Source organism: Filicampus tigris, chromosome 2 (assembly GCF_054856515.1).
Source record: "Filicampus tigris isolate MCC_2025a chromosome 2, RoL_Ftig_1.0, whole genome shotgun sequence".
NCBI classification, from domain to species: domain Eukaryota; kingdom Metazoa; phylum Chordata; class Actinopteri; order Syngnathiformes; family Syngnathidae; genus Filicampus; species Filicampus tigris.
The window spans coordinates 29,559,148-29,582,901 of NC_141218.1; the positions used below are offsets into that span (position 1 = coordinate 29,559,148).

Genomic DNA, 23,754 nt, shown 5'->3' on the forward strand with positions numbered 1-23,754 from the left:
GGGCAGTAGGCGGGGGACACCCTGAATTGGTTGCCAGCCAATCGCAGGGCACACAGAGACAAACATCCGCACTCACAATTACATTTGTGGGAGGAAACCGGAGTACCCGGAGAAAACCCACGCATGCACGGGGAGAACATGCAAACTCCACACAGGGAGGCTGGGGCCGGGATCGAACCCACGACCTCTGAACTGTGAGGTGGACGTGCTAACCAGTCGACGACCGTGCTGCCCAGAAACCAAAAAGTTTGAGATCCCCTAGAACAGGTGTCTTCAATCGTGTTCCTGGAGGGCCGCTGTCCTGCCTGTTTTTCATCTCTCCCTCTGCAGCACACCTGATTCAAATGATCAAGATCATTATCCAGCTTCTGTAGACCTTGCTGATTATCTGATCATTTGAATCAGGCGTGTTGCAGAAGGAGCAAGAGATGGAAAACATCCAGGAAACCCTTCAGGACCAGGATTGAAGACCCACTCCCTCCAAGAACCTAAATATACATTTTGTTTCAAAGGACCTACACCGGATATCCGCGCTTGGTCGTGTGCTCTTATTTTACAGGGCAGTCGTTTCCACATCCGGTATCGTGTTTGTTTTGTACGCGAGCTTGCATGCTCTTTATACACAACCACCAACCACGGAGGGTGCATGCCCTGAAACAGCTGAAAACACATGCAACCACAATCACGCCAACTGACGCCGCCACCAAGTCATTGTCATGAGGCCCAAATGTTGGACGAGCCAGGAAAGAAGACATTTGAAGGTTTTAACGATGATAAGTTGACGACGTGACGAGGCGGAACTTCCACGCAGACGGAGAGCGAGCGGCACTGACGCCGGCTGGGAAACGATCCGACTGCTGCTGACCAGGCGTTTCCTAAGGGTTAACATTGTATCCAAACATGACGTATTTACTCTTTTGAACGCAGGAAATAACAATGGTGGCAGGTTGCAGAGATGGAGCCGAATTAAGTGTTGAACTAATGGACGCTACTGTTCTTTAATTGAAATACGCCTGTCCCCTGGATGGTTAAAGCGTGAAGAAAAAAGTTGGATTTTTTTCCCGCTGTCGCCATGGAGGAGCAGGAGAGGGAGATTTCCTACGAGGACCCCCCGGCGTCGGACAGCGAGGTTGTGGTCGTGGTGAATCCGAGTCGAGTGCGCCCTCCGCTGGGCGTGGTGCTCGCCACGGTGCTGTACTGTGCGGAGCTGCTCAACGCCGCCGTGCTGTGCGGCAGCTATCACCGCACGGACGACGAGCATTGGCTGGGCTTCACCATCACCTTTATGCTCCTGCCGGCCGTGCTCATTCAGATGACCCTCATCTTCATCCACAGGGACGTGGGCCGAGACCGGCCGCTGGTCCTCCTGCTGCACCTGCTGCTCCTGGGGCCTATCATCAGGTAGGTGTTCCGTGTTCATAAAAAAAAAAAAAAAAATGGGAAGAGGAAAAAATATAGGCAGAGGAGGCAAAAGTACTCGCATTCTATACTTTAGTAGAGGTACAGGTACTTGTGTAAGAAAAAGAAAAAGTAATGTGGTAAAAGTATCTACGGCTTGCAACTGGGCCACATATATCATCTGGAGGATTTCACATTATCATTATCTATCTAATAACTTGACAAAAACAATTTAATACACTCACCAGAGATATTGATAATTAAATATAAGGTAAGTTAAATATTCTTTTAACCTGAGGTACGATTGACCTGAATTACAAGTTTTTTTTGGTGATACGAGCTGTGATTCAGCCTTTTTTTTTTTACTACAAAAATTTGAGATACAAGCACTGTATGGTGGCAGTGAACTAAAATCACTTCACAAGAAGCAGTAGTTATTCTTCACAAAAGAGGCCTCAAGCTCTATTGCCACTCAGAGTTTAAGTTTATTGTCAAACGAAACGTTAAAAAGAGTATTTGATGGTGTGTGTTTAAAACAACCATATGGAAGTAGTCTAAAGTCTAATCTATTTCACCTAAATGGTAACAATGCAAAATACCATAGGCTAATAAATAGCACCAGTCTTTCCTTTAAACAACTGATATGTAAGCACAAATGGCAGAGCAAAACATACAGACAGACAATATAACAATAATCATAGGCATATATATCTTTAGCCTCTGAAGAACAACTAATATTACTGCAGTTTACTAAGGACTGTTAGGACTGTCTCCATTTATTTTATATATCCATGTGTGGCAATATATATATATGTATATATATATTGTGTGTGTTATCTCAGATTGGATGGCTAATTTTGGAAAGCCAGAAGTTGGTGGTCTTTTGGCTAGCACCAGACATATTCGCCACAAATCATTCTTTGAGCTGCCGACTTCACCACTACTTTGAATGAAGCCCCAGATGGGAAATATCTTGCTTCTCCGAATCTGTTGCATCATTGTCGTCAGTGCTCCCTGGTTCATGTTGCACTGTCCCCAAGATCTCAGTCAATAGATCCATCAAGATCTCAATCATTGTTGACTTTACCCCTGTTTACATTTTTTTTTTTTTTTTTTTTTACATTGCGTCATCATCTGCAGTTGTTGAAAAAGATAATGAGGCTATCAGGACAATAAAAAGACACAGGACCCACCAAACATGGTGGATCCTGACCATTGAGGGCTCTGTAAGTGACAATGTTGCACAGTGTTGAATCCTAAAATAAAAATGCTGTCTGTACAAAGATGACAGAATGGGGTGATGTGGCAGAATCAGTGAGTTATAGACAAAAGCCTAGCCGCGGCATTCTCACTTGATTAGTGACTAAGGAAATTTGGGTCAGAGAAGTGAAAAGAAAATTACAATAGTCAAGATTTGAGGAGACAAAGAAATGAATAATTACTAGTTCACAATGAGATAACATGGTGGAAAAAGCATGTTCAAAATTGTCTTTGATTAAGAGCGCCCACATGGTAGCATGACTTATTTTTACTACAGTATGACCTAGAAGTGTTTTTATTTGATGTTGACTGTTATTATGACAGTTCGGTGTTACACATGGCGTGGAATGGACTAGTTTATGCTGCGGTTTGTGAGGCTCATTTACCACTGTACTAAGAAACTAACTACATACTAGCTCAAAACTGCTGTATATCAAATCATCTTAACTGTTTTTCTATGCCTTTATGTTTAAGGCTAAGATGTGTGTACCATAAAAAATATGTACTGTACCGGTAATTAAATTAGCACCACAAATGCTGTATAGATTGTCAGCAAACAGAAGTAAAGTTTTAAGACATTGACACTGTATGTCTCCACAATAGAGTGTATGGTAACACAATGACATATTTAGCAGAACAGTAATTCTCTTAAAGTCCCTGGAAAGTGAAAATAAAAATGTCTTCTAAATTTGACGCACACTATAGGTCGATCTCCGAATTCATTTGACAGGTTCTTTAAAGCTTTACACTATCACCAAACACAACATTAGGCACACCTGCACAACCTAATGATTGCTTCCGAACAAGACTTATATCAAAAAGTCCGCTTTTACAAAGATAATAATGATAATTTAAGAATATGTTTGGACTCTTGTATAATATTCTCCCATCGTGAGCAGACGCATAATCCAGATGGAAATAACAGAAGGCCACACACTGAATAAAATGTTCTCCCACACGATCTATTGGAACCACCGAAGCTGAACACAATCTGTCGCGTGATACTGGTCGCCCAACAACCAATTTAACATTTACAAAGAACTGTAATTGAATTAATCAAATTGTCCCCCTCATAGTATGTTCAAGCAATGTCTCAAGTAACACATTGGCATCCTTAACAAATGTAACCCTAATGTAACCGATGCAACATTAACTCATTCACTTCCATGGACGTTTAAATTTGTCAACTGGAATCCGAAGATTTTCTGCCACCAAGGCATGTATTCCTGAAGTACTTCATTAATGGGAAAGAGTGGAACGCCAATGGTACCATGGACCTGTTCCCAGCCAATCGCAGGACCTGCATTATTTATATGTTGACATAATAAAACTCTTGAAGGGGCTGTAAAGGTTGTGCCACAGATACAGTAGACTTCTCATCTCATTTTTCAGCATTCGTACATGACACATGCGCATGAAAAGCCTTTGGCTAGGTTCACACCGCAGGTCTGAATGCTCAATTTGCATTTTTGGAAAAAATCTTTTTTTTCTTTTTTTTTTCTTTGTGTAAACATTCATATTACATTATAAATGCGACCTGGGTCTTGTCTGCTGTATGAACGCATGCGTCGCCAAAGTGACCCACATGCGCAGAAGAGACGACGTCACTCACGACGTAGTGTTTACGGCAGTAAATGTGGTCCAGCGTGTCGTGGCATTTCTCCATTGCAGCGATTCGGTAGGACGTCGAAATAAATACAGTATTTAGGGAAATTACGAGGAGAGGCTTTCATTTCATGGAGACATCACTAACCATGACGTCACGTCATAACCATGCCTGAAAAATGACTCAATCTGAACTGTGGCTGAATTACTACTATCACCATAAATGTCCACTTTATGCTTCATGTTTCAAGTGGGATTAAATTAAAGTCAAATATAAAGTCAATAGTGTTACTCAAAACCACTTTGCAGATTCGATCCCCCTGCTGTCAGCACTTTTCCCTCTGCCTGCGCGGAGCGTATTTTGGGCTACGGATGACGTCAATGTCGGATGTATGTATGTATATGTGTGTATGTGTGTGTGTGTGCACGCGCGCGCGTGTATGTGGCGGCACGGTGGTCGACTAGTTAGCACAGCCGCCTGACAGTTCAGAGGTCGTGGATTCGATCCCGGCTCCGGCCTCCCTGTGTGGAGTTTGCATGTTCTCCCCGTGCCTGCATGGGTTTTCTCCGGGTAGTCCGGTTTCCTCCCACATTCCAAAAACATGCATGGTAAGTTGATTGGACTCTCTAAATTGCCCCTTGGTGTGATTGTGAGTGTGGATGTTGCGTCTCCGTGTGCCCTGCGATTGGCTGGCAACCAATTCAAGGTGTCCCCCGCCTACTGCCCGAAGACGGCTGGGATAGGCTCCAGCACGCCCCGCGACCCTTGTGAGGATAAGCGCTATAGATGATGGATGAATGGATGTATGTATGTATGTATGTTCAGACCGCGGTCACGTTGCAAAAAATCGGACGCGTATCCGATTTAGGAACACATATGAAAGCGACCCAAGTCGGATTTGAAAAAAATCCTAATTGAGCCGTTCAGACTGTCATAAAAAAATCAGATACAGGTTGCATAAGCCCAAAAAATCCAATCTGGGTCGCATTTGCTTGCGCTGTGAACCTAGCCTTAGATGAGATTTTTCTGACCAATCAGCCTCGGTCCTTCAGAATCGGTAGTGCTGGCCCACAAAACTAACTATATTTGTGAGAGCCAGTGCTTTAAAGTAGTTAACTAGTTTGATAATTTCTCATTACAGATTTACTGCGCATGCGCGACTGAATTTGTACACCTTTGTGCACACGGAGGAGGGGTAGACGGTGTGCTGGTAGTCACGTAAGCAAAACAGCTTTTGACCGTTCCCGTAGTTTAAGTACATGTTATCCACCCGTTGTACTGAACGACATTGCTCACTTTCCAAAACCTTCAATACAAGATGATAAAAAGTTCTTCTGAGTCCGTGTGAGTACTTGAATAAAATTCAAAGCTGTGGATCAAAGGGAGTGCCGCTACGGAGTCAGAACCACCTTTGACTGCCCGCATTGATGAACAAAGGCTGACGGTAAAACAGAATTTCTGCCATTACAATATTAACAATAGGACTATTAATGTAACCAATCAGATTACAGATTGCCTTACAGGGCTGGCCGCCAAAAAGCGCAAGCATTCTTCTATCCTCTGGTTGGTTGGTCAGAGCAAAACGTCTTGACTAGAAAAACATGTGATCTGCACACATTAATACTTTAAATAATAAGTGTTGGGGGTAACGCGTTACAAAAGTAACACGTGCCACACGTTACAAAAGTAACATGTTACACTAATATATTACGTTGAGGCGGTAAGCAAGTAATAATAACAAGTTACTCATTATATTTTTGTAATATTACTACAGTTTCTACGTCCAATAATGTGTTACAATATCGAGACCACAAGACAAAAGCATTATTCAACCAATTAATCACAGTTTTTTTTTTAATTTAAGTAATAAGTAACGTATTACTCTACACCGATGGTAATGGAGAAATGTATTACTTTCAAATGCAAGTAACTAGTAAAATGAAATATATTACATGTTGGAACACTGTTAACAATCAACTCTTGTGAGGTTATTGAAATGTTTTGTATTTTTTGTCAAACATGTTGTTAGATACATATGCTTTCTGAATTGTTAAATTGATTTTTGTCTCGTATTGATGGTTTGTATAATTCCAATGCGATAGTGATAAAAAGCGGATTAAGTCTGGTAAATCCCATCTGAATGAACAACACAACACAGGGTTCTAGGCTATTGTTGTTTTTTTTGTTCTGTTTGTTGAAATCCCCTCCCCCAGAAGTATCTTTTAATGCCTTGCAAGCACACCGTTCATCATATTTATTATGGCTTTATCTTGGCCGACCCCATCAGTGTCCCCTGCATGCGGCTGATGAGTTTAAATTTAAAAGTGTCTAGAAATAGCCCTGCCCACGTTGATTCCGGAGGTAGGCTAATAGAAAGAAGGATACAGTAACTTGTTTGGCAGGTGTGAGACAAGGGCGAGACTGTGGCGATCTCAAATTCACACCCCCGGCTAGAAAGCCGACATTCTAGGCTTTGATTCGCCAATCGCTGCATTTCCATGTGTGGAAATGGTTGTGTTCTTTTCACTAAATCGCATGGCATCTTTGTTATGCTCTCTTTTGTGCAGACTGCAGATAATCTAACAATCTGATTGTGTTGCAATCCGATGCAAAGATATGGAACGATTGGATACGCATCTCAAAAGCCAGGCAATGACGTTATCTTTAACACTGTGGCAACGCTTTGAGTCTGATGCCTCGTCATTGCTGCCTTTTCTCAAGCGTGATGACGGATAAAATTTGGGTTCGGTTGGCGTAGTGTTCCGAGCCGCAGCCCAGGCTTTTTTTTTTTTGGTCTACCGCGGATCATGAAGGCCCTTGTCTTTTTAACAAATCAGTTTACGTGCAAAATTTTCTGTCAAATACTGTTTATGTATGGATAAGCCATCTGATAGCAGTGGTGCCAATATTTACTGGTTTACGTCCTTCCATGACCATGCCTGTTACTCAAAACACTTGTATCTCAAATGTCTGATTGTCCAGAAAAGCGTTATATAAATCTTGACCCACTGAAATGAGTAGAAATGCCATCAATCGTTTTCAGCTCCTTCAAAATAATACCTCTTTTTTGTAACATTACCTTTAATTTGGAAAATGGCCATGTATAGTTTTGTACTTTATGAAAACATACAATAACATAGTTAAAAAGAATGAATAGAATTAAACGGAGCAGCAGAGTGGATGACTGGTTAGCCCAACCGTCTCACAGTGAAGAGGTTGTGGGTTCGACTCCGTGCTCCGGCCTTCCTGTGTGGAGTTTGGATGTTCTCCCCTTGCCTGCGTGGGCTTTCTCCGGTTTCCTCCCACAATCCAAAAACATGCATGGTCGGTTGATTGAAGACTCTAAAATGTGCGAATGTGAGTGTGAATGGTTGTTTCTGTATTTGTGACCTGCGATTGGCTGGTGACCAGTTCAGGGTCACTGCTATAAACAGAGCTGGGCAGTTCGTCCCGGGGCCGGACCGGTCGGACCCTCCGGCCCTGACAAATCTTAAAAAAGGGCTGGACTGAGCATGGCCGGAAGTGGATTTTAGTCCGGCCCACCAATCGGCCCTCATGCGTGTGACATGGTCGCAAGGCGGCCACATTTCATCTCAGCCTACTTAGTGAAAGGCTTCTTTTTAGGCTTCTTCCTACTCCCGCATCGGCGCGAGCGAACTGCCGCATTGATTCACATGACCGACGCATTGTGCTGTTGGCGACAGGTCTGCGACACATGCCACGCACACATCAGAAATTGTTGCTGCTCTGATCGGTCCATTATGTCACATGTTGCGATGACATAGTTTCCCACCACGCAGCTCATTGCTGCTGCAAAGCAAACTAGTTTCTCAGCGGCGTGGGTGTTACGTCACGTATGTGTGTGTAAAGAAGCTACTCACCCACATTCCCCTTAGCCGCCACCTTCCAGATCGTTTTCGCGATGAAATGAAATGCATCGTCTAGTCATCTCGGTCCGTTTATGGTTGTAGCAGGTACGATATCTATTGTTGTCGCTGTCCTTTTGAAGCGACGCCCCCCGACTTGGAATTTAACTGTTTCAAAACAACTTGTGTCCAGGAGTATATTAAGCTGCGCGCAGCACTCAAGTATAACGCTGCCACATCAAGGTGGAGTTCATGCACTTCTTCTGGCGTCTTCCCTACGTCCGGAAATACGCCGTAGCAAGCCTGTTGTGTAGTGGTTTGCTGGTATGCTTTTATTTTGAAGGTGTGAACGAGGGGAAGTGTGGAAAATAAGTAACTTGTTGAATGCTTGCATACTTGTCGTCTGTTGGACGCAAATAATTATACAATAGGACAAAAACAGCCCCAGGGCTCGCAATGGAAGTAAGCACACGCAGCAGGGTAAGTACTAGCGGTGCCTTTGAAGCGTGTCCACAGCGGGTTTGAACAGTAAATTAGCCAGCTAGTGGTCTTTAAATAAACCTCTTCCGTTAGCATCTGTCCCGCGGTGGTGTCATGCAGGTTTTTTGGGGTTTTTTTTGGGGGGGGGGGGTGGGGTGGGGCCGAACCGGGCGTGGGTGGTGATAATGTTTATGAATAAGGTCGGGGGGTCGAGGTCGGAAGTGTACCCAGGGCAAGGGCGGAGGGTTGCGGCCGGCGCGGCAAAAAAGGGTCAAGTGCCCAGCTCTGGCTATAAAACAACACTTGTCTCTCAAGTTAGCGCTCACAAGTCAAAAAAGAAAATCAGACAAATGGGAGTTTGTATCTTAAACAAACTCAGAGGTCAAATCATTCGTATTTGAAGGCACAGCTGTATTCATCTTATCAGACCTTTTGTAAACTTGTGTGCTTCACACTTTGTCTTCTATTGTAAAGTCTTGTAGGTTTAACTGTCAAGTGTCCCAATCCTTTTGGAATTTGTACCCATCAGTTATTGAGTACGATGAAACCAAGCTCAACACGAACAGAAAAAAGGGAGTGATGTTTTTTGTCAAGACTTTAAGCAAACACACTAAAACCAAGATTTCGGAACGCCCAGCAACTTCAGTTCCAGAGCACAAAACCAGAAGCAGCTGTTATCTTGTATCTGTTTTATGCTCACACTGAGGAGTGCTCTCCTCGCATCACTGACTTATATGGACACTGAGCATGTGACCACTTTGAATATCACACTGAGCAACATGTAGATGAAACAAAGGCCAGAAAGAGAGCGCACACACACGCGCACACTGAAGCACAGTAGCATTTGTCCTGCATTCCGCTTCCTCTGCTTTATCTCAAGCCGATGTAAACACATTGCCTCTGCTGCCTGTTGGCTTCCTGTGCTACATTCGGGATGATTTAATGGCTGAGCTTATGGCCGGGCAGTAAAACATCCTCTGCAGCCCGTAGTTGAACACTCAAATGAGAAATTGCTAATGAAACTACACGTGGCAGTTAAAGGGGAAACAAATTGATGACTTTTCTTTTTTCCTGACTGAATTCAGTACTCATCAAGTATCATATCTTGCACTCTCACGGTCTTTGGACTCCAGCATAGTTGTATTGCTATTTCTTCAAAGACATGTGTTCAATGCATTGCATTTTCACCTAGCTTCGATCTCTGCTCATCATACCAGCACCCACACTGTGTTTTATTAATCTCTTTGTTCTCAAAATGGGCACCACTTTTGGTCATTCTTCTTTTCAACGCTTTACCCCAAGCAACTGGAACATTCTGCCTCAAAAATGAAATTGAACCTCATTTATTCAGTTCAGCAAAGCATAACAGAATGCAGCATCTCATTGACTCTCTGCAGTTACATTCTGCTAGTATAGTGTCGCTATAGGCCTAGACAGACCAATCTGACACCAATATAGCGCCCCTGTGTGATTGCGATTTTGTGCTAATTTGTCTGATGTCTTCCTCCTTGTTCCTGAATTCAAAGCAAAGCATAGCAGAATATCATGCAATATCTCTGATCAGTTGACACCACTGTAGCATCCGTCTAATATCTTCATTCTCCTTCTTGAGTTCAACAAAGCTTAGCAGTTAAGCAGCATATCGTCGCTCTCCTGTGAAAAACATGTCAATTTTTTACATTTTTCTTATCTTTATGCGAATGGTGTTTCCGCGTTACAAACATAGTTTTAACGTGGAAATTGAAAAACATTCCAAAATTGGACATAGGGGTGGGCGATATGGCAAAAATATCATATCACGATTTAAAAAAAAAAAAATCACGATCAAGATTTAACATTATTCTTTTTTTACATCGTTTTTTTAAAGACTAATTTGCACATTTCTAACCATTTTCCTCACGTTGAACATATAAAACATATTTCAAATGTGTATAAAACTCTAAAAGAAAAAAAAGACATTTTAAGTCAGCTAAGCTTTCTGAAGAGGTTTTAATTTGAATAGTGACAATTTTTTATCAAAATGTGCAGTGAATGTAAAAAGTTAACATAATGTAAACATAAAAACACAGCTCGTAACGCAGGTCTAGTACTTTGAAGAGTCTTTTAAAGCCCTTGTTTTCTACTGTTTTCATGGGAATCATGTCTTCAGCAAGGAAATAAGTCACTGCCTCACTTCTTTACACTGCTTCCTTTTTTTTTCACATGGAGTGCTCTTGTTAAATGACTGTGTTACCGTGGGTTGCGTTAGCTTGGAGCTAGCGGCTGCCTCTGGCTACCATGTGTCTCCGTGATCTCCGTTTGCTTTGGCTGTCGGCGCTGACATCCAAACCGAGTCCCTGCAAACTTTGCAAATAACTGGTTTGCGCTTTCTTCTCCGAGGAAGATCCAAACCAAATCTACACTGTGGATGTGGAGTTTCTTTTCGTGACCAACTCTGCTTCGTGGTGACTTTCGGCTATAGCTTCCCGCCATATAAACAAACAGGGAGGCGGGGAGTGTCACGACGTACTGTGCACTGTGCGTGCTGTGATTGGTTAGTCGGGTATACGCATCAGTAGCTTTGCGCAGCCATAGAGCTAAACTGTTTAGAATGTGCCATGTAGACATCAAACGATCTTTCGGCTTTATGAGATCGTGAACACGTTAAAGCGCTTAACGATCTAATATCGTCATATTAGTATTTTTCACAGGACAGTGACGATATCATGCTCACTTGAAGCCAACATTTGTCAGCAGATATGGGTGAAATCTGGGTCCAACGTCTTTTGCCGCCTTCTTGCGTTCAGTGACTCATAACCTATCATGCACTGTCTGCATAGTGACCAGCACAGCGTTGTCGTAGAATTGTATGACGTACCTATTTTGAATGGGTTTTTTTTTCCCCAATCTTCCCTCACTTGTCTCCTCAAGTGCATACTCAGCTAGGCAAACAACATCATAACTGTGTCACACTCAACTTGTCCCAGCACGTGAAACTTCTTGTGGTTTCTGGCTGCACCCCCTTCCTGCACACCTGAATGTATACATGGTCTTGCCGGAGGCCTGTTGGCTTAATTGTGGGCGGTGCCAAACAGGATGATCTCGCTGAAGAGCTGTCGAAAGAATTTCCTGAGAGAGAATGGCGACACACAGTTGCTCTGTGTTTTGGCTCGAACCCCAGCAGACACATCCATAAAAGGAAGTCGCCATATTGATTCCCTTGCCTAATTTATTTATCAATATTGCCCAGCTGGCTCCCAAGAGCGTGAGTGCTCCCTCTGCCAGTGCACACAAGTGCTCGTCGTATCAGTTTGTGAGGGGAGGGTGGTGATAAGAGTTTGCTTACTGCCAGCTGCCAACATTTGGGTCAGGGACCAGTGTGTCACGTTTACACGGCAAAATTAGCAGCCAGTCAGCAGCGTTGCAAAACATTCCAGCAGAGTGATGTGAGACGGCGTGATGCACTGCGAATCCTCACTTCAGTGTTGTGTGCTTGTGGTCGTTTCTGTGAAAAACTCTGTATCCAGAAGCTTGTCAGAGGCTGAAAACTTGCCTCCCTGCATATGAACAGGGTGCTGTTTGTCCTGCAACTTAACACAGGGAGTATTCACCTTGAAAAAAGTTGACAGGACCACACCCTTGGCAGTTTCTGTTGAGCCTTTCAGGCGTCAGGGAAGTGTGTTTTCTTTCCTCAGGCTGCCCTCTGGTGGAGCCTCAGGTGTCTTTTTGTATTTGTTCAATAGTCAATAAACGCACCCATGTTTAGTTACCATACACTTTTTGAAGTCTTTTAGCCATAATCTCAATTCAGTTCATAAAAAATAACAATTAAAATAATATACTAATTCTCATTACACTGTGGCATAAAATTCATGGACAAGATTACGATTATAAAATCCGAATCATCATGAAGCCTAAAACAGCACGAGCCACCTGTGCTAACCACCTTCCTGTGAGAAGTGCTACATACAGTGGTGCCGTGAGATAAGAGTTTATTTCATTCCAAAACCATGCTTCAAACTAAAAACACTTATCTCAAATAATCGTTTCCCTTTGAATGAATGGAAATGCCATTAATCCGTTCCAGCCTTCCTCACCAAAAAAAAAAAATAAAAATGTTTTAACTCATTCAATGCCAGACTAAGTAAAAAAATGCACTTGCCAGCCATTTTGACCATTTTGACTCATTTTTGAAGGCCTACAGAAAATTGAATTCTGTAGCTATATAAACATGGAACCTACCAAAAGAAAGCTTTGATCTTCTTTCATCAGAAAGAAAGTATGTTTCCACCTTTTTTTTGCATTTGTGACACCTCATATTTTAAACAATGCTATATTACATCATAAAGTCCACAAAAATGGCGCAAAATAACAGTTTATTGCAGGATAAACTGCACTGTGCGTGTACACGTTGACATCTTTAAAAGGTCTGGTCACTTCTCTCCTGTCTGACTGTACATTTATTTTTTCCCACAATTGTTTTTATTTTACAAAAAGAAGAAACAATATCTGCATATATGCAAACATACGCATATATAAACTATGAAAATCCATTAACGAAATGAAAAGTGTCTCCTATTAACCGCATCCAATACAATATTAGGAACATACAGGAGACACATACACATTTTGACAATGCATAACCCTCTTAACATTGTTCCCCCCTTCTAGGGCTGCTCGATTATGAAAAAAATAGGAATCACGATTATTTTGGTAATCATTTAAATCACGATTATTCAAACGATTATTTATTTTTTGCTACTAAACAGGTTTAAACATGTAAAAAATATTAAGACAAAATTCTTTGAAACGCTATAATAATTTAAGTTAGTTTTGGACCCAACAACATGTATTGAATTATTTTGAAAAAAATTTAAAGTGCAAATGTATAAATTAAAGTATGGTTTTCTTGTATAAACAAACGAGTTAAGTACATTTCATATACAGTGGTGCTTTGAGATAGGAGTGACTCAACTTAGGAGTTTTTAAATGGCTCTGGAGTTGCAGTCGTAAAAATAATCATCATGAATAAGAAATATACTTTTGGGGAAATTTATTTAACAGAAACCAAGAACAGAAGGGCTCGGACTGGCACCCAAAATCCCCGTTCCCTAATTGTGTTGACGGCAGTGAATGTGTTCCGGTTGGATTCAAATGTTTTGCTTCAAACTCCAGAAACATTTTTCTTTTTAGTTTAAAATGGCTTACCTTAAAGCAGCACTGGGCAAGAATCCGACCTTAATACATTTTTTTCACAACTCTTTTCATGAAACTTGAAAAGATTGACTTACAAGTAGTTGAATGGGACTTTGTTATGCCCTTGGGGGGTCTGTATCGTTTTTACTGGCACTAATCAACTTAGAGGAGGATGGGATCAACCCTGGCACACAAAAAAAATACCAATGTCCTGAATTACTTTACAGCATATTCGCTTCCTCCATTCGCTATAAGGACGGAAGTCGATTCGAACGTCCACGCGCTATTACTGGTGTCATGGCAGAAGCCCCAAAACAAACAAAAAAAACAAAAGTATTGTTCAAACAAAATTAAATTCATTACCTCATTGCTATTCATCTTTCACACAGCCGCGGGAAATAGAAATGTAATTCAGTCCAACTTGCAGGCCAGCGAGAGCTCAGGCTTTCACGACACTACGCTCTGGCGCGCATGGGAAATGTGGTTGACTTCTGTCCTTTTGTCAAAACACCACCGCTTTTGTCCACATGGCGCCACCATAATCAACAAAAACTGACATGACACAGTGTTGCTTTAATTAGATCCCTCATCACATTGTGGCCAAAGGTAGACTCCGTAACGTTACTGTGCCTTTTGATGCTGTAAATGGTAAATCCTTGTTGCGGCAGATGCCACATGCTAAATAAATGGTAAATCCTTGTTGCGGCAGCTAAACTAGCAAGCTAGTTTGTGAGGCAGTCCCTGCATTTGTTGCCGTGAGAAGCAGCTGGAAAAGGACAGGCGTCACACATTAATTGCCATGACTTCTTCTTCTTCTTTTTCTTCTTCTGCCTTCTTTTTTTTTCATAATTTTTTCTTTAACTTCTTCCATTCCTTCTTCTACTTTCTTTGTGGTTGACAATTTTGCTGCATTAGTCCCACTTCCTGAATTGGACTACGTGCGGCAATATCTTGCTGTCAACATGATTGGGGAATGGGAATTTTGGGCGCGAGTCCGAGCTGAAACCTTAGTACAAGTTGCTGGACGATCCAAACTATGAAAAGAAAGTGTGACTTATATCTTAGCTCCTTCACTTTTTTAAAGATCTTTGCACTTCTATGAATTACTTTTGTACATTATCACCATCATTAACATTGTTTGGAAAAACAGTCTGCGACTCCGTTTTATTGGTATATTGTACTTTATAAGTGAAGGTTTAAGAAGTTGCCTTGCAAATGTTGATCTTTACGTGCATTATGTGTAAAGTTATACTGTATTTATTAGAATTGTTTTGATCAAGGACAACAGCTAATCTTTCACAAAGGCAGCTAAAAGTGCTAAAATTGTACCATAATCGAGTGCAATGTTGCCTTAGATTTTAGTAAATTGAAATTATTCACAGTTTTTTCACTGGTGTAATTTCTTGCATCTCTTCGTCCAGTGGATTTGTTACATGCTAAGTTTTAAGTATCGGCTTCATCACTGGCGCTGGTTAAAACTCCCATTATTGCACACAGTTTTAGGACATAGTCAAACTATCGGTCCGTCTGTTTGTGTTATTTGGACTTTAGCAAGCCACGTTTAGGTCATGAAAGCTCTAGCTATTATTTTCCTTGTAATAGAAATTTGCTTGTGTGTATTGATGGTATCAATAATATATTAAATAGTAAAGGAGTACTCCATGCTTTGACTTGCTTGTCTTGCAGGTGTTTTGATGCCCTGATGGTGTACTTCCAAGCTGGCAGGAAGGAAGAGCCTTACGTGACAATCACCAGGAAGATTTACTTGAAGAGGGGCGAGGGAACGCGCACAGAGTGCGAAGTCAGCCGCTCGGAGCGCATCCTGGCCACGCACAGGAACGCCTTCAAGCGCACCACCGTCATCCAGGCCTTCCTGGGCTCCACGCCGCAGCTCACACTCCAGCTATATGCCACCATCCAGGAGAAGTACATCCTCCCCATCCGATGTAAGACAATAGAGGATATATACTTAACACTCACAAAAATTTGGGATTACTGGGCTTTCGGGTGAAATTTCAGGATGAACCTCAAATGCACTATAACAAAGTAAACGGTATGCGATAACAACTAGGGTAAAAAAAAAAATCAGATATATACTGTAAATGGGTAAAAGGAAAATAGTATTTTGACTCTTAAAAGCGTGAAAAAGGTTAGAGAGCCAGATGTTAATACTGGGCATAACACGCACAAATTATGGTACGACAATAAAATCATCGTTTGTATTATACGTTAACTAAGGATTGCTTTACATTTTCAATACATATCGTTCCAATTCTGAGGTATAATAACATTAGAATGAATATAATTATATTAATGGTGAATTATTTTCTAAGTTTGTGGCGCTCCGTTTCCAGGTGAATTTAGTGTGACCTCCTCGGTTTCAGTATGTTTTGTGCAACTTGCTCTTCACTAATAAGGAGCTGAACGGCAATATTCAAAACAGGTATTTGAGCCATGAAAATTTCCAAGGATGTCCACTTTTATGCCTTTCCGTGAGTCTTCCAATCTGTCTTTTGCAACCCTATTGACACCGTGTGACACTCTAATATCCGAGTTGAAACCTCGCAATATAGTTTTAGTGAATTTGAAGTTACCCTGATATTTCATCCGAAAGTTAAATATCCCTACATTTTCTAGTGTATATGTGAATGGTATTTTAAAGATAACTTCAACGACCGTATTTTCTGGATGATAAGATGCTACTTTTTTCCTAGGTTTTGAACCATGCGGCTTATATAAAGGTGCGGCTTTTCTGTGGATTTTTCTTCCACTACTAGGGACGCTCTAACCAGAATTACATTACAATACAATACAATAAAATACAATTGCCATTAACAAGATGTGACTGCAGGTGGAGGAGTTTAACAGGCGAGGGCGCGATGCACTAGCTTATGAATTGCGTAGTATGCGGAAGTTAACTGACACACTGGAGTGTCCGCGGGCAGTGAAATTAAGATAGGTACTGGTTATTTTTTTTTCTTTTATTTCTGTTCTGTTTTAATCAGCAAAGTTGCTGCCGTGTTAAAAGGCACTGTTAGGAAAGAATCTGTTCAGGTACATACATGTACATTTACAGTTCAAAATGGTTCTTGAAATGCAGTAAATATCTAATTTTTCAACATAGATAGGTGAGGCTTATATATGTTTTATACATGTTTTTTTTTTAAATAGAGTGGGTGTGGCTTATATAAAGGTGCGGCTTATAGTCCGCAAAATATGGTAACTGTACACATTGCGGTATCAAATACTTCAATGCCGTAATAACACAGTACAGATGGTACAGTTTGTGTGGTAGAACATATTTTCTCACGTATGAATGAGGAAGTATGTGCCAATTAACTGATGTCATGACTCGGTCATCAGTTCACCAAGTTGTTGTGAAAGCCTTTTGATTCTCTTATAGTTGTTATGAATACACGATTACACGTAACTCATAACACTTGGTCGGCGTCTTTCATTGTTAACAAAGTTGTTGTGAAAGCCTGACTTGTCAAGTGACTTGTCACTCGCAACTTGTAAATCGAGATCTGCCGTTTACGTGCGATCACCCTCCCACTACAGAGACAACGTCACAACCGGCAGTCACTGATTGCCGGCCAGCTTGGGGTGCAGGCGTTTTGCGTCCCGCCTTGGTCAGTGGTCCAAGCTGCTATTGCACATGTCCAACTTTTAAGGAGAGTCAGTGGGTAAAGATACCGTATGTGCACCTCCAGACTGAAATGTGTCACTAATCAGACAACACACATGAGCGGAAGAACTTTACTCATACATATACATGTACATGTACAATACATATCTTTCAAAAATGTTTTATTATTTCTTTTGTCTTCAAGGAAAGTAATATGGTTTGAGGAAAAATAGTAACTGTGATAAAAGTGCACATTAAGGAATGTATTTTCACTTTTCAGCTGCTTGCAGTCTGCATGCATTCAGGGTTGTGGCAAGGATTGTTGACAGTCATTCACCAGGTGCTGCTATTGTGCAAAAACCTTGCAAATACCCACTCTGGAATGCATATTACGGTAAACTGCCTGTAGGACTCCAGTAGAACAGGTTACTGGCATTTTTCCGTGTAAGCAGACTGATCGGCCTTGGCGGAGGTCAGCATGCAACGCAGTGTAAGTCTGACACTCTAGTATGATTTTAGCATGTTTAATGCAAAGGAAAGATTATAATTTAAATAGTTTATGCTGTACATTGGACCTATGGATTGGCAGTCACATATTTGCATATTAGCAATAAGTGCATTTTTCTGGTGAGGTTGTTTTTTCCACATTTCTCCCCGTTTTTCGTGGAAAACACAATTTGTGTTGTTTGAAAAAGTTTTGGGGTTTAAAAAAATATTTTTCCCCCTCCTCCTCCAATGCATTTCACTGGGCATCAATTATATGTGGATTTTCGCTGTTCCAGAGCGACTTGGTCCCTCCCTTGGTCTCATTTTAGTTTTTTTCCTAATCCTGATTCATTTTAGGTCAGAGTAGAATTATTTTGCTACACAATGCTCAAACTCTGCTGTAAGCATCAGCTATACAGGTGCATGTCTGCTCTGCAGACAGTGTGCATTTGGCTTTTGTTGTCTATGCTATACTATCACAACTACCCGGTGGCTATTTATTTATTACTCTACTGGCTAAAAGGGGGTTGTCTAGCAGGGACGTGCAGTCAAAGGAGGCAGAGCCTCCTCTCACCTGCATGTGAAGAGTAAAAAAAACAACAACAACCTAATGATGATTACAGTACATTAACTTATTTTCTATTTTAGTTCTCTGGTCCGTGCTTTACACTGATTTTCTTTTTCAACCTTATGATAGCAATTATCATGAAAGCAGCTAAATTTGCTGTTCAAATACATGGGGCGGAAGGGAAGAGAGGCATTGCGCCCTAAGTGCCTCAAACAACCACGCACACATTCATTGATGTAAACAGTTATTGGCGTGTGCCGTCACACGGAAGACATTGCTCTTTCTATTTATATCGCCAATGCTCTTTCTATTTATATCGCCCGCCAATACATGTTCTATCGCACAGTTATCGCACGTTCAACAAAATGTATTGAATCATTTTTTGATTCATCTCATGAAATTCTGTACTTGATTTATCATAGTAATCAAATGGAAAGGTATTAGTAAAATGAAACATTTCACACATTTAACTTGTTTTTGATGTATTACATATTCGGTGAACTGATTTTATGTGGATTAAAACTAAATAAAGAAATAATTCAATTTAAAAAATGAGCATGAATTATTTTCTAATTAAAATAATAATAGTATTGGCTGGTGACCAATCCTGTTACCCGTGAGATGAGGAAATGCGGTATAGAAAACGGGCGGCTTATTGGAATAATGAGGAGCCCAAAATGAGTAAACAGTGGATATAAGAAATCTACACACCCTTATTAAAATGCCAGGTTTTTGTGATGTTAAAAAACGAGACCAAGATAAATTATTTTGCAACTTTTTCCACCCTTAACATGAGCTATAGTCTGGGGAAAAAAACTTTTTGATGGGGGAAGCAAAAATAAACATCAGGGATAATGTAGTTGCACAAGTGTGCACACCGTCTTATAATTGGAATGTGGCTGTGTTCAGAATCAACACGATTACAAACTGAGGTTAAATGGCAGTCAGCACACACCCGTAACCATTTCAAATGCCTCTGATTAACCCCAACTAAAGTTAAGATGTTTTACTAAGCTTTTCTTGACATTTTTGCTTCACTGTTGGTATGGTGTTCTTTCGGTGATGAGTTTGCACCAAATATTCCTTTTGGAATTATGGCCCAAAATGTTGACCTTGATTTCATTGGACCATAACATATTATCACAGATGTGTTTGGGAGGTATCACGTTTATTTTTTGGTCTTTGTATGATAAGGCTTTCGTCTTGCCCCCCTACATCATAGCCCAGAGATACTGTAAGATGGTGATTGATGTCACTAAACAGCCAGTACTTGCCCGAAATTCCTGCAGCTCCTTTAATGTTGCCGTCATCCTCTTGACAGCCTCTCTAACCGTTTTCCATTGCTCTCATCCACGTAATACTGTGCGATTAACACATTTGATGGCGTCCGCTTTTTTTGCAGTGAGTCTGATGATCATCACCAAGATCTCCGTCATATACGGGGCCCTGGTGTGCAGCGTCCTGGCCATCCAGATCCGCTACGACGACTACAAGGTGCGCTTCCGGCCGCCCGCCTACCTGTGCATGATCCTGTGGCGGGGCCTGGAGATCACCACGCGCATCACCGCCCTGGTGCTCATGAGCACGGCGCTCACCCACTGGGTGATCCTAGTGGGCATGGCCAACCTGATCTTCTTCTTCTTCCTGCCCTGGGCCGAGTTTTGGGCCAAGAAGGGCTCGCTGGCCAAGGACGTGGAGAAGAACTTCTCCAAGCTGGGCACGGTGGTGGTGTTGTGCTTGTTCACGCTGCTCTACGCGTGCATCAACGTCTTCTGCTGGTCGGCCGTGCAGCTGGACCTCAGCCACGGCGAGCTCATAGACCGCAAGCAGCGCTGGGGCCGGCTGGCCATTTACTACGGCGCCCGCTTTGTGGAGAACCTGCTCCTCATCACACTGTGGTACTTCTTCAAATCGGACTTCTACGAGTATGTGTGCGCGCCGCTGCTCGCCGTCCAGCTGCTCATCTGCTACAGCCTGGCCGTGCTCTTCATGCTGCTCTTCTATCAGTTCTTCCACCCGTGCCGCAGCCTCTTCCGGCACAACATCCACGACTGCCTGCGTCGTATCTGCTGCTGTCGAGGAGCGGGCGAAGACTCGGGGCGGACGAGGAAGATGGCCCCGTCCTACTCCACCGCCGCAACCATGGTGCTGATGCCCGACGAGCCGCCCGAGCTGCTTGACCCGCCGAACCTCAACAGCGACGCGGATCAGCAGGAGACGGCCATCCTGGACGACATCACGCAATTTGCCTGAGGTGGCAATAGTAGGAACACCTGCACCATCTAGCAGCAGTGGTTTCCAACCAGTGTGCTGCGCTGCATCACGTGAGCCGCAACAAATGATTCCGTTTCACTTAGATGCTCTGAAAATTATTTATCGACCACAAATAATGTCTTTGTTCATCTATGTAAGCCGGTGACATGTAGTGACAGGTGGAGCAATTCAATGATCTTCCATACAGTGTTGCCTTGACGTACAGGTTTAATTTGTTCCGTGACCACACTTGTAACTCAAATCACTTATCTCACATCATCTTTCGCCATTGAACTGAATGGGAATGCCATTAATTCATTCCACTCAAAAACTCACAAAACGTAATCTGTTTTTTAATGAGAAAAATAGCACTATTATTATTATTGTACTTGACGTGTGTGTACATGCACATGCGACGAAAACTCTTAACATCTTCCGCTAACAACCCAGGCAAAACTTAGCTCCTCCCCATAATACAAAGTTAGTCCTCAGACAGAATGTATCACTTCAAAATATGTGCTTGGACCAGTTGCTGGCCGGATGGGATTTCATGGGATTTAGGCAGCGCTTTGGCGCCATCATGTGTCATTGTTGGCCATAAATGCGAATATGCGGGGATAACTATATTGAAATCATGAACACGTCTCAGTTGACTTAGTCCGTGTGAAATGTGGGCCTGTTAAAGTTAACACAAAACTACTTTTCTCTTGTGTGAAATTCAACCAGTGGACGGATATACAGGTTCACTGTACCTTCGGTCATCTAGCAGAAGAGTATTTGGATATTTTGTCTGTCACTTTATATCGCTGGCATAGATAGATCATAAGAAGATATTAATAATAATTATAGGAAGAATAATAAAAGATGTATTGTTTGTAGTAAATGAATAACATAAATGAAATAACAAATTTCAGACCAGGTGAAATTGGATAATTTCTCACAGCACACTAATGTGCCTTGGCACGGTGGTTGGGAATCACTGAATCAAAACTAGAGAATAATGCTCAGTTGGAAGTGGTATTTTTTTCATGTAACAATGTGATGATTATTTTGGTTGTAGAATACTGAGAGCTGTTTTGAATATTTTGAACCAAAATGACATCACCCAGTGACTGCCATTTTCTTTAATCATAGATGCAAATCAGATCTACATGGACCTGTATGTATTTTTTCTGGACTCATATCACATGACTGCACTTAGGCTAATATTTTGACATGAAATGTTGTTATAGACGCAAATGAAATTTAGATGCATTGACTTTAATAGGCTGATATCACTGTCTCATACTGGATAGGTTTTTCTAATACATCTCAATCAATGTGCATGTTGTAGAAAAAAACCATATATTGGAGTAGATTAATTCATAAAGTGCAACTAATATTTCATATGGATTCATTAAACACATACAAATACTTTTATTTAATAAGGCCAATTCCTAGCTATTTTGTATATTAGAAATTATAGTAATGGTTTCTGATGTCTTTTTCAAATTTCTTGAAATGGTCAATTTCAGGTTTTCTTTAGCTCTCAGCTCGAATCGTCCAAATTATAAAATCTAAAATGTTGGTGTAGTGGCAGCAGGCAGCGCAAGTTCGGTTCCCACCTGTTGAAGGGGTTGAATGGCCGTCTGTCACGATTGACTGTCGACCACTCCGAGGTAAAGTCTGCCTTTCATCCAAGTCGGCTGGCGTTCAAATTCAAATTGTTTTGATCCTCTTTGTGTTGCCACCGAAATACTGGGAACAGCTCTGTGATGCGGTGCAGGAGACTACAACCACGATATTGTTACTTTAAAATCTCTCTTGACCTCAAAACTGAGCATTCTTTGTAACGTTTTACTGTGCATTTAGATTGTGCAGGTGTACCTACACAAAACACAATTACTGTGTTTCTCAGCGAACTATTTTGGTTGCCTTTCCCCCGTAGTCCATTTTGCACCCCCTAAAGAATGTCCACGTCTACGTGGGACAAAGAATGCCTTGACAGTGGACCGCGACCAAAGCAGGTGTGCGGTGTACTCAAGCCAAAAAGTGTGTCTGAGTCGATTTGCACACCCTCGTGTCTTCTCAATAAGAGGTCAAACTCGAAGAAATAGGAATTAGTCTTCCTCGTCTGCTTGTCGAACTGCTTGGACCGGCTGTGACGGAGGCCTCGCCTTGTTTCATGAAACTGGTTTATGGTTTGGGCAAAAGATTCAACAAGGAGATCTGTGGGAAACAAACATGGTCGAGTTGGACTTAAATGAGCAAACACAATCAGGATTGATGGACTAAAGCAGGAAAATACTCTACTTGGAGAAGTTTGGGATATTTGGTTTTCAGGTGAATTCATTATTACCATTGCAAGGCTTCAATCAGATGTTCTCAAACTGCAGTGGCCACAAGCTTAAGAGTGTCAAGAGTGCCCTTACCGGGTTACAAAAGAGACACTGGAGGAATCACAGAAAGGCAGAAAGGCAATGAACATCATTGGAAATTTTCAACCATTAAACACCTTTTGTGGAACTTTGCCGTTTAACTGCTTGTTAAAAAAAAAAAAAAAAAAGACAACAATCTGTGCAAAAAGGCCCAAAACGTTGAATAGTTGGTTCAAAAGTTTAGCAAATTTAGTTCACCTGGAAAGGTGATAGTGTGTTTTGGGTCCATCGTAAAATTTCACCTCCGGAAGCCAAATATCGTTAACATCATGTTGAGCAGTGTAGAGTGAATGTCAATCAAGTGGAAACATAATTTGAAAAAATAAATAAAAGTAAATGTAATAGTTTTGTAATGACGTATCCACTTGTCACAATGGAGAACAAAGTTAACATATTACATTTCTGCCACTGAACGAGCTTCTATTTTGATTTCTCACCATTTTACTGATTAATGTTCATGTTTTTTTTTGCGTCCAGTGCCTTGACTACTTTATTGTTGACTTGAAACTTTAATAAAATAAACTGTCTATATTTAAAAACAAATTGCTTCGAGTATAGAACTCTGTTGATGTGATGTTTCAGTGGCTATTTTTTTAAACATCTTCCACCCATCAAGG

The 23,754-nt window shown here is 41.5% G+C and overlaps 2 protein-coding genes across 3 annotated transcripts in view; one reads left to right on the top strand and one right to left on the bottom strand.

Moving 5' to 3' along the window:
* The window catches only part of arl13a (ADP-ribosylation factor-like 13A), a 30,590-nt gene extending 19,514 nt beyond the window's left edge, over nucleotides 1–11,076 (bottom strand). Inside the window, exons 1-2 of the mRNA XM_086023351.1 lie at nucleotides 10,844–11,076; nucleotides 1,282–1,391 (exon numbers count right to left, since the gene is read on the bottom strand). The gene's annotated coding sequence lies outside the window, so the exon portion shown is untranslated. The remainder of the gene's footprint in view (nucleotides 1–1,281; nucleotides 1,392–10,843) is intronic.
* On the top strand, nucleotides 417–23,680 carry xkrx (XK related X-linked). Of its 2 annotated transcripts, none has more exons than XM_086023349.1 (4): nucleotides 417–1,401; nucleotides 15,472–15,731; nucleotides 19,870–20,392; nucleotides 20,475–23,680. In XM_086023349.1, the coding sequence occupies exons 1-4, from the start codon at nucleotides 1,073–1,075 to the stop codon at nucleotides 20,617–20,619; spliced, it is 1,257 nt and encodes a 418-aa protein (XP_085879475.1). In that variant the 5' UTR covers nucleotides 417–1,072; the 3' UTR covers nucleotides 20,620–23,680. The 2 variants fall into 2 exon arrangements, with proteins under 2 accessions (XP_085879475.1, XP_085879474.1); XM_086023348.1 differs by having other exon boundaries at nucleotides 417–890; nucleotides 1,035–1,401; nucleotides 19,870–23,680.
* The last annotated feature ends 74 nt before the right edge of the window (nucleotides 23,681–23,754 follow it).

Excerpts from the sequence above, each read along its gene's own strand:
- xkrx (XM_086023348.1), top strand. The coding sequence starts at position 1,073 with ATGGAGGAGCAGGAGAGGGAGATTTCCTACGAGGACCCCCCGGCGTCG. Across the intron at positions 1,402-15,471 it reads CTCCTGGGGCCTATCATCAG|GTGTTTTGATGCCCTGATGG; the intron begins GTAGGTGTTCCG and ends CTTGTCTTGCAG. Across the intron at positions 15,732-19,869 it reads GTACATCCTCCCCATCCGAT|TGAGTCTGATGATCATCACC; the intron begins GTAAGACAATAG and ends CTTTTTTTGCAG.